Genomic DNA, 13,044 nt, shown 5'->3' with positions numbered 1-13,044 from the left:
CCAAATTTCATCAAATCATGTAATCTCTTACCATTAAAGAGCATTAGAATGCAATTCAGCCTTTCATAAAAGCATGCTCGGTTGAGCTTCGGCATTCTGTGTGCCTAAACTGAAATATTGATGGTCAGACAGGAAAACTCAACCTGCTTGAGTTCAGCTGTTCACCATAATGCATGCAGTGATTTGGGTTTCAGAATTAGCCGCTTCATAAGTTCTCATCTTAACAGATTTGGGTAGTACCCTTACAAGCTCTGGATGCAAAGGACCCATTATCATTTAATGTGGTGGAGGAGCTTCAAGTCTGTCTGGACTATCTCAAGAGGATGGGCTCAGATCTTGCCTCAACGTGGGTTCCCTCACATATGGGAAATTTGGGAAATGAAATGGCCGATAGCCTCATTGGAAAGGCTGCTACAGGCCAGCCATTGATTTTCTGTTGAATACGGAGTTCTCAGGATATCGTGCTTTGGAAACAAACCATCTTCACTCTTATTGGCAAAAGTTATGGTCCTCTTCAACCACAGGATCCTTTCCTCGAAACTTCTTCCATGAGGTATCATATGTGCCTTCTACTGATTCGTGTCCAGAGGAAATGAAGGTCTTGATGATCTGTTTGTGCTTGGGCCATTGCAATCTTAACCTTCAGCTGTATCACCTTGGTTGTCATGCAACAGGTGGCTGCTTAGATTTTCGTGTCTCAGAAAGTGTTCACCATTTTATTTTGCATTGTAAACAATATTATGATATTTGGGTGAAATTAAGAAAAGTGCGATCAGAAATAGGGTGCCTCAATATGCCTTGGACTTTGAAGACATAATTGTCATTTGAATCTCTCTACATAGTGTTTTGGAGTTTCCTTGTCTTCTGGAGATGCTCTGTTACATCTGCCACTGAAGGTGGATGGAGGTTATGTTTTCACCCCTGTTTGTCTGTCTGTGCACAGGATATCTCAAAAAGTTATGATTCAGATGAAACTTGGTGGACAGCTTGGGTGTGTGACAAGGACGAATTGATTAGATTTTGGTGAAGACCCTGATCTGGATACAAGAATTTTTATAAGTAAATCTTCACCGTTGAGAGATCAGTCCAAAAGTCATATATAGCACAATATCTCAAAAAGTTATGGATGGATTCTGATGAAACTTGGTGGACTATTAAGTATGTTGGGTGTGTGACAAGAACAAATTGATTCGATTTTGGTGAAGATCTGGATCTGGATATGAGATTTTTTTTTCCTTTTAAAGGAAATGTGCTGTTTCAGAGCCAATCGGGAACTGACAAGTGAGGCCATGTCACACCCCCTCGTACTTTTCTGTACTTATTAGTCATTCACTAAAGTGAAATTTTGCGGGTTTCGTCATGCATTTGTTTTTTGTCCCCCACCCCTCTGACAAGGTCGGAGATGGGGGACAATAAAATGAGCTCCGTCCAACCGATCATCTATCCATGTACTTTTGTCTCAACAATATTTTTACAATACCATTTGTATATATAGCTTTCATATTGCAGCTATCTATTCTCATGAGATTATCTCATCCTGATTCAATTACAGTGGTGATTGGCTGAATTATGTTGCCATGGCAACCATCTTGGTAACTCGGCTTGTGTACGTGATATTTCAAAAATCGTTCAAGATTTAGCTTTCAAATTACACAGATCTATTTCTCATCCGAGATCAGGGGGACCTCGATTATCAGATTCACTTAGGATATAAATATAAACTCCTTGTTTCACTAAGGATATAAATATAAAGTATTTGTTCACCTAAGGATATAAAGTGAAAATCTGATGATATGAGGACTATATCTTGTCATTGTCAGTTTGAAATTTGACTTTTGTTTCACTTTCACGATGCTGCTTTAACTCGTCATAATGAGCCATGTAATTGAATTTAATTGTTTTTATTTGCTCTTGAAAAAATATTTCTCTTTTTTGAAAATGATGTACTCTCTTTGTTCAGCATAATCTCACGGGGGCGTGGGGGGTGGTGGAGGTGAGGGTTACATTCGCATTCAATTTCCCATTTCACTGAGAACAGTCGATTAAATTAATTCACTGCTCATACAAATATAGCGTATCGCACAATCCCTAAAGTCAACTAAACTCTCAAAGATAATGATCTAAACTTTTCTCACAACAATAATCATCTAAACCTTTTTCTCAGAGATAACTAAAACTTTCTCACAAAGATAAACAAGTGAACTTTTCAACCAAAGATAATTAAAGGCCCGGTCACACCTTGACGTTTTAGCCAACGTATGCCGATTTTTGAATTTTTTTTCTCAAACGCTGGCACACGTTGAATACGTTATGGGTAAGTTTTGATAACATTGAGAGCACGCTGAAAAACACTGCCATACGTCGTTGTACGTTGGCTTTAAACGTTGTATTTTTCGGTTGTCCTCAAATTTTTTCATGCTTGAAATTTCACGATGTATGCCGGCGTATGACTCACACGTTCCGCTACGCTGGCCACAAGTTGTATGCACGGTCTGCGATCGTTGACAGACGTCAACACATGCTACTTGTAAGTTAATCATAAGTTGAGACACGCCGAGGTAATGTTTAGCGTACCCGAAACTTATTTCTAACCTATGATTAACGTGTTGTTGGCACGTTACGCGATCGTTGGCACACATCGACAGACGTTACTTTTAAGTTACTCATAGGCTGAAAGACGTCAGTATAATGGATCGTCCTTGCGTCAGCGTCCACGGCCACGGCCAGGACACTTATTTGCAGCATTCTTCAAACTTTTCTTCGGCATGACGAGGATGTTCACACTTCGATGTCTAGCTTGGCTATGATTCCAATTGTCCATCAGCAGCGTCTATTTAAAATAGTCGAGTTTGAGCGTTTTAACACGTTCAGAAGAAACGCTTCAAATTTCCAAACCCCAGCGTCAAAAAACAAAGGCGAGTGACAGCAATTTAAATCGTTCATTGTAAACAATGAAAATAGCAGAGTGGTACCGTTTAAAAGTCGTTGAGTGTAAAAAAAATCGAATTGTTGAGCGCAAGCGTCTACTTTCAATAGTGGGGTTTGAGCGATTTAGCACGTTCAATAGAAACGATTAAAATTTCCGAGCGCCAGCGTCAAAAAACAAAGGCGAGTGACAGCAATTTAAATCGTTCATTGTAAACAATGAAAATAGCTGAATGGTACCGTTTAAAAGTCGTTGAGTGTAAAAAAAATCCAAGTGTTGAGCGCAAGCGTCTACTTTCAATCGTGGAGATGCAGCCATTTAAATCGTTGAGTGGCAGCCTATGAACCTACCCGTGGACACGCGGACGCAAGGACGATCCATCATAACTCACACCCTCCCCCTCACACTCACCTACTACTGCCAACATGAACAAACTACTACTAATACTAATACTAATACTAATACTGTTACTGCTGACATGGACATCGACTCAAAAAGGAACTCAAAAACACTGTTGGGTTCCCCTTTTATGAGCAGCATTTTTATATACCAATTCCCAAAACCGCTGGGAACACGTCTTTATATGGCAGTTGTAAGCTAGAAACACATTCATTTTTTTTTGTCGACCGGAAGACGTCATTGGAATACGTCTACATACGTCGATGTGTGTTGGGACTACGTAAAGAATTGGTTCAAAGCACGTCAAACATAAGTTAGAAATAAGTTTCGCATAAAAAAGACATTACCGCGACGTGTTTCGACTTATGAGTAGCTTGTAAGTAGCCTTTGTGGACGTGTGTAAGCGTCCGCATATCGTGTGTAAAACTTATCCCCATCGCATGCGGAACGTGTGTCATACGCCGAGTACGTCGTAAAATTTTGAACATGTTTAAAATTTCTTGACGTTCTCTACTTACTATGACGTATGATGGCATACTTTAGCGTTCTACTCACGTATACCAAACTTACTCATACCGTATTTGACGTGCCCCCAACGTTTTAGACACATTTTTCTTAGGTCGGCATACGCTGGCAAGATCGCCAAGGTGTGACCGCGATGTTGTCACTTCCATTTCTACGGCAGTTATGATTCGAATCGTTGTGCGTCAGCCTTTTAATAGGCTACGTCACGACATCGTCGGCGATGCGTGCAACGCGCTATGCCGAAGTTAGACTATCGTTGGGCATCGGTTGTGTAGGCCGACAACAGGTTCAGCATTCGTTGGTATAAGTTATCTATAACACAACGAAACGTTCTGTGTCCATTACTAATATGTTATGCATACGACCAACTCGTTATGAATACGTCCGAATCTTAAAAAAAAAACATCAAAAGTTCAACGTCAGCCAGCGTTTTACATACATTTTAATACGTTGCCATCGCTGGCTAAAACGTCAAGGTGTGACCGGGCCTTAAGTAAAGTTCACCTACACAGAGAACCATCAAAACCTTGCTCACAAAGACTCAGGCACTATCATGTTCTATGTCTCAGGCACAGATTGCCCTTTATCACTGTGTACCAGATATGACTATTCCTGAACAGGAAGTTTACTTGTTATTGAAAAGGTGAGACCAACATCCAGCAATATCAGCACCTTTTAACCATAGAACGATTGCTATCAAGTTCTTACTCTCCACCCTTACCTTGGAAAAAGCTACTCATACTCGCATTGTCCAATGATGGAGACCACTGTATTGCAGCAGCTCCAGGACTGAGTCTTCATCTTTACAAAAACACAGTAGTTGTCAGTGCTTTTGCACTTGAAACTTGATGAGGAATCTCAACGACTCCATTTGTATGTCTCGTACAAAGGCGTTGCCCATCAGATTTGAAATTTTCTATAACAGCTAAACCTCACAGCACATTGTTATACATGCTCTTTATATTAATTATAAAGGAAGGGCAATGACAGGGAAGAATATGATGAGAGAAAAATAAAAGGAAATAACGAGGGGTCGAGTTTAAGCTTATTTTCAGGTCAACATTCCAGTAGGAAGTATGACACATGAAGTTGTACACACTCACAATAATTCTGCTTTTCTATCGTTAAAATTAATGACGAACATATACAAAATATTTTTAAAGCCGAAAGCTCCTTAAGTGGATCCTCATTCACAAAACAGCGTGTATTTTCTGGTCATTTTTTATTTGAAATGTATTTTTCGCACATGCTGTTCAAAAGACATAATGACCCGTTAGATTTCGGGGCCTGCTTTGCAATGAATTTGTGGTTATAAAAGATTCCGGCAGTTGTACAATCCAATTGTATGATAGATACCGCAAGATTATGAACGAGCTGTTATTGAACATCATCCAACCATGTCGCTGCGTGCAACCCCATATCTACGCTCTACTGCAGTCTTTTTCTTTTGTTTTCAGCACCTTTGCATTTGTGGTGTCCTTTGGCTTGAAGTCAGCGTTGTCCCCAGTCAGGGTTCTCTCTACCCCCTCCCCTCACCCTTCCTCCCCCCACCCCCAACCAAATTTCATATACTGACAGTCTTTGCTGCTGATGAAGTCATTAAGGCAAAAACATCTCTGTCAAAGATCAGCATTAATGCAAATTTGTGACAATCCCTGTGGCTGCACAAAACCCCTTTGGGTGGTGGGCCTTGCCAATGCCTGTAGAGATTTCTGCTGTTTATATATATATATATATATATATATATATATATATATATATATATATGTATGTATATATATATATATGTATATATATATGTATATATATATATATATGTATATATATATGTATATATATATATATGTATGTGCTGAATATGTATATATATATATATATATATATATATATATATATATATATATATATATATATATATATATATATATATATATATATATATATATATATATATATATATATATATACATGTGTGTGTAGATATCACATGCACTATGTGATATTAATAGATTGTATTTTAAGCAATATATGTGCACTGGGAAGTCGTAATCATATCGAAAGAAAAGTCAAAATTCCATTGCAAAGGTATTTTCACAACGATTTTGATCTCCATTCATGCTTTTCATTCTCCAGGCAAATCTGCAAGGAGTTCACGGACCTGATGGCACAAGACCGCACGCCACTGGGAAATGCGCGTCCAACTCCCATCCTGGAACCGGGTATCCAGAACGCAATCAGTCACTTCAGCCTCATCACGCACGGCTTTGGCAGCGCAGCAATGTGCGCGGCTCTCACCGCCTTCCAGAACTACCTGACTGAAGCGCTCAAAACGACAGACAAGCTCTATATGAGCAGCCCACAGAGTGGGGAGAGTCCCTCAGGAAAGGGTGCAGGCAACATCGGAGCTGATAAGGAGGAAAAGCGGCGCAAGTGATGGGATGCCCGCAGGGTGGATTTCCTTGGAACTGCGAGATCAATACCTTGGCCTCAGCTGCTCAGTCGACCAGGCATCTCACCGGGCGGCTGTGCATCCAAATGTTTTTGCTGTGAACTTTCCTAATCGTGTTAATTCCTGCTCGGTGGACGTGACCCATCATGCAGGATAACTTTGGGCACTGGCTTAATGAGGAGTCGACGAGGTAACCGTTGATTATAATGGGGGATGTGGAAGGTGTGTGTGTGTATATATATATATATATATATATATATATATATATATATATATATATATATATATATATATATATATATATATATATATATATATATATATATATATATATATATACATATACACATACATACATACATATACACATACACACACACACACACACACACACACACACACACACACACACACACACACACACACACACACACACACACACACACACACACACACACACACACACACACACACAGCGTTACCCGTAGATCCGTGTTTACAACGTGATGAACAGAGTTTGGTGCCAATTTTAATTGACAGAATTATGGTGGATCTTGCTTAATTCCACATGCACTGTCCCCCCCCCCTCACCCCAACCCCATCCATATCCTGCATACTGCACTCCATGCCTGAAATGCGGGACATGTGGGCGCATTTGAAAGATGTCATGCTTTTCTCCGTCCTCCGTTTTGCCGCATAAAACATAAAGGATTACAGTACAGCACCATGTAAATTTGAAGAGGGTGTAGCACATGCATAAAAGTTTTGAAAAGCCTTTCTCTCGGCTGCTAAATGCGCCTTGGTGGAGTCGACCATGCGCGGACCGCCCTTGGTATCCAGAATCTTTGTTTTCAAAGCCACCCCTTTGCGAAACGTCGGAGAAGAGGAGATTAAACACGAAGCTGTTGATAGTTTGGTCTATCTCGATGATGAACTCTTACGATGCTTTGAAAGCAATGCGGATTTTTGAATTGTGTTTGAGAACGCATTTTGTGAATTGTTAAATATGCGTTTGAAGCATAAGAACAGAAACCGAAACCCCTTACAGATATTTCCCCTTGTAAAGCTATTTGTTCATTAAGATTATTACTGGATGATGGTTGCAATGTACATATTTATTTATATGTGTAATTTAATGGGATTGTACATATATGGTACGTGATTCTCGCACGTTATTTAATTAGCTATTTTATCTCAATTGTTTTGAACGTGTGAGATCAATCTGAATTTCCTCATATTATAAATGTGACATCATTGCTTTCTCTCCCTAATGTTATTTTATGTTTTATGGTGACGGGTGAACGATAACACTGTTTCGGCGATGTGAGTATACGTTTTCACGTTAGAAAGGCAAAAGAAAATGCCCCTTGAATCTTGTAAGCATTTCGTAGGGTCGTCAAACCCGTTTATATTAGGCCTGGTTTTCTAAACATGAATCGTGGGTGCAAATTACAACACCGATTCTCAAAAAGGACATGCACGTCCAGTGTCGTCTCTGTGTATTTTTTGTCCTGATGGAAAACATCGCCGCATTGGCTTGCTGGTTCGCACATCGCACGGCGTGCGAGTACGGTGAGCCCCTGGCGCATGGGACGGGAAGATGAACCCGTCCATCCGTAGGTCGTGTGTACTTGCACCTGCGGGGGATCCGTGCAATCAGGCACGGATCAGGTCTTGCACTACTGCTGTACTCGCCCTCGCACCGTTCATCGAATCAAACGACGTCCTCGAGATCTGTAGGAATGGATGTTATGCGAGGTTACTAGAAAGTGAGAACAAAATATTTCGTTCTTCGTTCTCGATGTTGCGTGAAAGAAAATTAAACGATTTCAATCTCGGCATCTGAAATATTTCTAATGTTTGGAATGATTGGAATATCTGCAGCTCAAACGTTCTCCTGGGACATATTAGTCACCGTCACAGACTCGTCCAAACCTAATGAAGAAGGAACTAAACTTTACGACAACGGCGCTAAAAAAATTCGTTTGCATGACATTTGTGTTGTTGAGCTCGTCCACAAGGCAAATGCTGTTGTTGGCAATAATCTCCCAGCCGATAACCACATAACCTCCTCCATGCAATCCAGGGGTGTGTTCAGTTATCAGCAGCTAGCTGGCACTTGCCAAGCCAGCAGGTCCTCATGAACCGTTTTGAATGGAGTGCTTGCTTAAGTGCTCCACAAGAAACTTGGTAACTGAACACACCACTGTTTCTGTTTGGAAGGATCTGTGAAAGTATCCCATACAGTACTTGGAAGTAGCGATCTGTTTGTAAAGGTTTACAATGCAAAACGTCACGTTTAATTGAAAAGGAAACGTGAGCGATGTTTGTCACGGATGTTTGTTTGTCCCGGTTTACCTGTTTATTTTGGGAAAGCCCATTGTAGTATATATTGTGCCCATAAGTTTATCTGTACAATTAGAACAGCTGTGGTTTTGAAGCTATTGTTCCTCGCCTGTGTTGTATTGTCAGCCATGTGTTTATGTGTTGTTGCCTTTTGTCATGTTCTCGATCACTTTTGTTTCGTGCATGCAGTGTTTGAAAGTCTTCCATTAGGCCGAGTAAATACGACATCGGGCAGGCAGCCTTATAACTCGGTTAGTGTGTTTGCTCTGAGGTGTGAGTCTGCCTGCACTCACATTTTAACATTTTAAAACATGATCGCAAGTTGACTTTTTTTCATCAGCAAGGGTGCAGCATCTGGGAGGACGCCATCCTATTAATGGTGATGGTAATTGTCATCTCTAGTTTCAAATGCTTGTGGGCGGAAATAACTTTTTCATCGATAAAATCATTCTCAAGTTAAACTAAAGAAACCTGATATCTTTTATGCAAGAAATGTAAAGAGAAGTCCGTCTGGAGGTGATGATGTCATCAGTGGCTGCACTCAAAATAGACGTTCGAAGTAAGCACACGGGTCTGACCGGCTACTGCAAGCACATGATGCCCCCCCCCGGCCCCCTTTCCTCGCATTCCTTCTCCCTCCATCCACACCCGGAGGGTACTTAACACCTGGTGGAAGAAGCCCACGTAGTCCCGGATGAAAACCTGAGCATTACCCTTAGGCCTATAGGCTGTTATACTGTTGGTCGTGCTTTCACTCTCAAGTACGAAGCTCAGATCATCAAATGAGTTTTCTGTTTGAAGACTTTTGTGACCATGTTCTGATAATCCAACGATTGTTTTCTTACCTCCCGATTCATCCAAGTATTGATATATCCTTGAGATGGATAGGAATCTGGAATGGAGGATAGGGCTGGCAGGATGGCCTAAAGGTACTCGCTTCCAAGTTGTCAATCCTGGGTTAGAATCCTGACCCAGCTATAAACTGCCATTCCGGTGTTTCACAGGTAAGGTGATTCATTAATGGGTGTGCCGTCTCTCAGATGGACGTTACATTGGGAGTCCCGTCTGCCGGAATTAGTTGGTAGACGCCAATGATCCCATGGTGTCCTTTGCGAAGAGTCAGCGAGCTATCTCTGGCACCCTGAACAAATTCCAAAATCCTACCCTAACTACTGCTGGGAGAGGGATGGCAAACCGCCCAGCATGACCCCAGGCCCAGAAAAGGCTTTGGCAGAACCAATGCTCTGTTACAAGCACCGAGTATGGTACATCAGTCAGTACTGACAGACGTCAATTATGACGTCACAGTGCAGCGTTATTTCATGTTTTATATTTAGCGCATTTTATTGTCAGAACAAATTTTCTTCCATTCACAAACGTGTGTCCATTCACCAAAAACATATCTATCTATAATTCCAGCAATCTCTGTGTGTCTGTCCGTGACCGCTGTTTCTCGACAACCACTGGTCCGATCTAATTGAAACTTGCCAGGTATATTGCTGGGGACCTGAGTATCTGCCTTTTCAAGGTTTGATATTAATCGGACAAGTGGTTCCCAAGTTATGGCCATTTATATACCAAACCAATGACAGGACACGTTGCTGCCTAGGCGTGGCCGTTGGGGAAGAGATCCTCAGCCACGTTCCCCATTACGGGTTACAACGTACGGACTTCCGGATAGTGATGACTTCGTGTATTCTAATAATTTCTCGATTTCTTATGCGCATTTATAGAGAAACAAAATGCCCCAATCCAGTCGTCGTTTACGAGAGCGAAGGAACGGCCTGTGTAGTTGTTTGAAAGGTTTTTTTATCTTGCCAAAACGAAGTTTTTGTAAGATATGTAAGTCAGCTTGTATGTTTTTTTTTTTTGTTTGTTTGTTTGTCTGTAATCATGTATAAAAAATTCAGCAGAGCACAGTTATCATTGGAAATTTTTGTAACTTCGCATATCAGAGGCCTAAGGAGGTCCCTTTCAGCGCACAAAATTTTGAAGGTCAAGGTCAAGGTCACTTTGTCGCAAATCAGGGGAGTCAACGAAACCCTTATTTTTTTTAGTAATTTTGATCGGATCGTTTTCAAACTTCATGGTAACATAGTACATGGTCTGGCGCTCAGCTGATTAATTTTTGGTGGTGATTGGCCTTGACCTTCATAAGTTTTTTTTTTGTTTGTTTGTTTTTTTTGGTCTGTAATCACGTATAAATCACTCTGCAGAGCACAGTTATCATTGGAAATTTTTGTAACTTCGCATATCAGAGGCCTATAGAGGTCCCTTTCAGTGCATAAAATTTTGAAGGTCAAGGTCAAAGGTCAAGGTCACTTTGTCGCAAATCAGAGGGGTCGACGAAACCCTTATTTTTTTAGTAATTTTGATTGGATCGTCTTCAAACTTCATGGGAATATAGTTCATGGTCTGGCGCTCAACTGATTAATTTTTGGTGGTGATTAGCCTTGACCTTCATATGTTTTTTTTTTTGTTTGTTTGTTTTTTTTTGGTCTGTAATCACGTATAAATCACTCTGCAGAGCACAGTTATCATTGGAAATTTTTGTAACTTCGCATATCAGAGGCCTACAGAGGTCCCTTTCAGCGCATAAAATTTTGAAGGTCAAGGTCAAAGGTCAAGGTCACTTTGTCGCAAATCAGAGGAGTCGACGAAACCCTTATTTTTTGAGTAATTTTAATCGAATCGTCTCCAAACTTTATGGGAATGTAGTATATGGTCTTGCGCTCAGCTGATTAGTTTTTGGTGGCGATTGGCCTTGACCTTCATGGTTAGCGCCTGAGGTCAAACATATTTGACCCCAAGGTCAAATTTTCAAGTTTTAGGAACCATATTGTGTATTACCTCAAATTGAACACCTCGATGAGTGCTTTCTAGATATGTCAAGCTTGAGACATTATGACGTCATTTGGTGACGTTATGAGGCAAAAGCATATTTTTCATGGTTACTCTGTAGAACGATTCTCATCGGAATCTCTCGTAGGCAGATATTCCTCAAGGAGTCGCTCCTGGTGGATAGCAGCTCTGTTCACCTCAGTGTGACCTTAAAGAACTCACACGTGGTCACCTTTTGGCAAGATACGGGTCACCCTGCGGGTGACATTGGTTTTATTTTTTTTTTTGCACGTACGGCCATGCACGTACGGGCACGTGAGAGCGAAGGAACGGCCTGTGTGGTTGTTGTTTCTGGCACGCGGTTTGAAAGTTTTTTTTTGTATGTACGGCCACGCATGTACGGGCACGCACTCGTATTTATTGAATACAATAGGTCTTTAATAAAGTTAGAGCTGATTGAACGTGCTGGTAACCACATGGCCAAAGTCCCCTGTCTAGCATATTGTTTGGGAGTGTCATTGAGCATGCTAATTTGCTCGGCCAACACATGACCTGCTTTGAACGACCATTCTGACAACACATGACCACTTTTGCTGCCAGCATCATCGCTGGAAGGTCAGAGAACGTATATCGCACTCCGGCGCTGAATAAGAGAAGGAATAAATAAAACGGACATCATATAGCAACCACGTCAGGATAAATCCTCTCACTGAAAAGCAATCAATACACTGAGAAGTCCAGACACATAATTATCTCACGAGTAATGCAGTGCGGTGTTTTGGCGAATTAGTCTCAAGCCGGCTTATTGTGCGACCGAAGATTACAGCCATTATCTAACGTGCCGTTTACGCGCTCTCAGGCTCCCAGAGCACCTCTCACCGACGCAGAGGGACGCGGCGTTGGCCGCCCTGGGGGCAAGCATCGCGACAACGCCTCTCGGGCGAGCCGCCCCTGGGGCCCGCGTTTCGAGAACGCCCCCCAGGCGAAGCCAAATGTCACCCCCACTCTCTCCCACCACCCCTCCCCCCTCCCAACCCGAACCAGGACGTCATGGCTTGGCCTACAGTTACTAAAAACGTTCTCGCGTGTTTGTCCAACTTGGCGGCAATTATTATTCACTTGAATATTACAACTTTCTGATAAGGCTCTCGGTGGCACTGGAAGTAATTATTCCGCGTGATCACGCGACCTTTACTAAATGGAACAGAACCGAAACAACCGAATTGGATTCGAAAAACACAAACTTATCCGGGCCGCCCTTTGCTCGCGAAGGCTTGTAATGGATGTCGTACTTAATTGTGCACCAAATGTCATTCCGAGACATTTCGTCACGATTATTCCGTGCCCTCCTTGTGTAGCACTTAATAACGAGTGGTTCGGTCGTCAGAATTACAGCCGCAGAAGCCCAAGCGTGCCTCGAGAAACCGCGTCGTGGTCTCGGGATCAGCGGAGATCGTTTAGACTAATCCCAGCTCCTGTGCAGCCATTATGGTTTATATGACCGGAAGATTATATGGCTCCACGAATCCACATCACACGAGAGTCTTGCGGCTCTCGT

The 13,044-nt window shown here is 41.7% G+C and overlaps 1 protein-coding gene across 4 annotated transcripts in view; it reads left to right on the top strand.

Moving 5' to 3' along the window:
• Positions 1-13,044, top strand: part of LOC147017279 (transcription factor AP-2-epsilon-like) — a 316,131-nt gene that overhangs the window by 77,652 nt on the left and 225,435 nt on the right. For 2 of the 4 annotated variants that reach the window (XM_085846757.1, XM_085846756.1), the window contains exon 7: positions 5,984-6,561. The exons of 1 other annotated variant lie outside the window; for it this stretch is intronic. In XM_085846757.1, coding sequence (XP_085702883.1) covers positions 5,984-6,284 — 301 coding nt within the window. In that variant the 3' untranslated portion in view covers positions 6,285-6,561. Of the gene's footprint in view, positions 1-5,983; positions 6,562-13,044 lie in introns of those variants that run through there. One more of the 4 variants, XR_015049424.1, reaches the window with a different exon arrangement.

Source organism: Eptatretus burgeri, chromosome 11 (assembly GCF_056783735.1).
Source record: "Eptatretus burgeri isolate ZD-2024b chromosome 11, Ebu_testis_v1, whole genome shotgun sequence".
Classification (NCBI taxonomy): Eukaryota; Metazoa; Chordata; class Myxini; order Myxiniformes; family Myxinidae; genus Eptatretus; species Eptatretus burgeri.
Note: the sequence above shows the minus strand (reverse complement) of the source record. Positions and strands in the feature narration are given on the sequence as shown.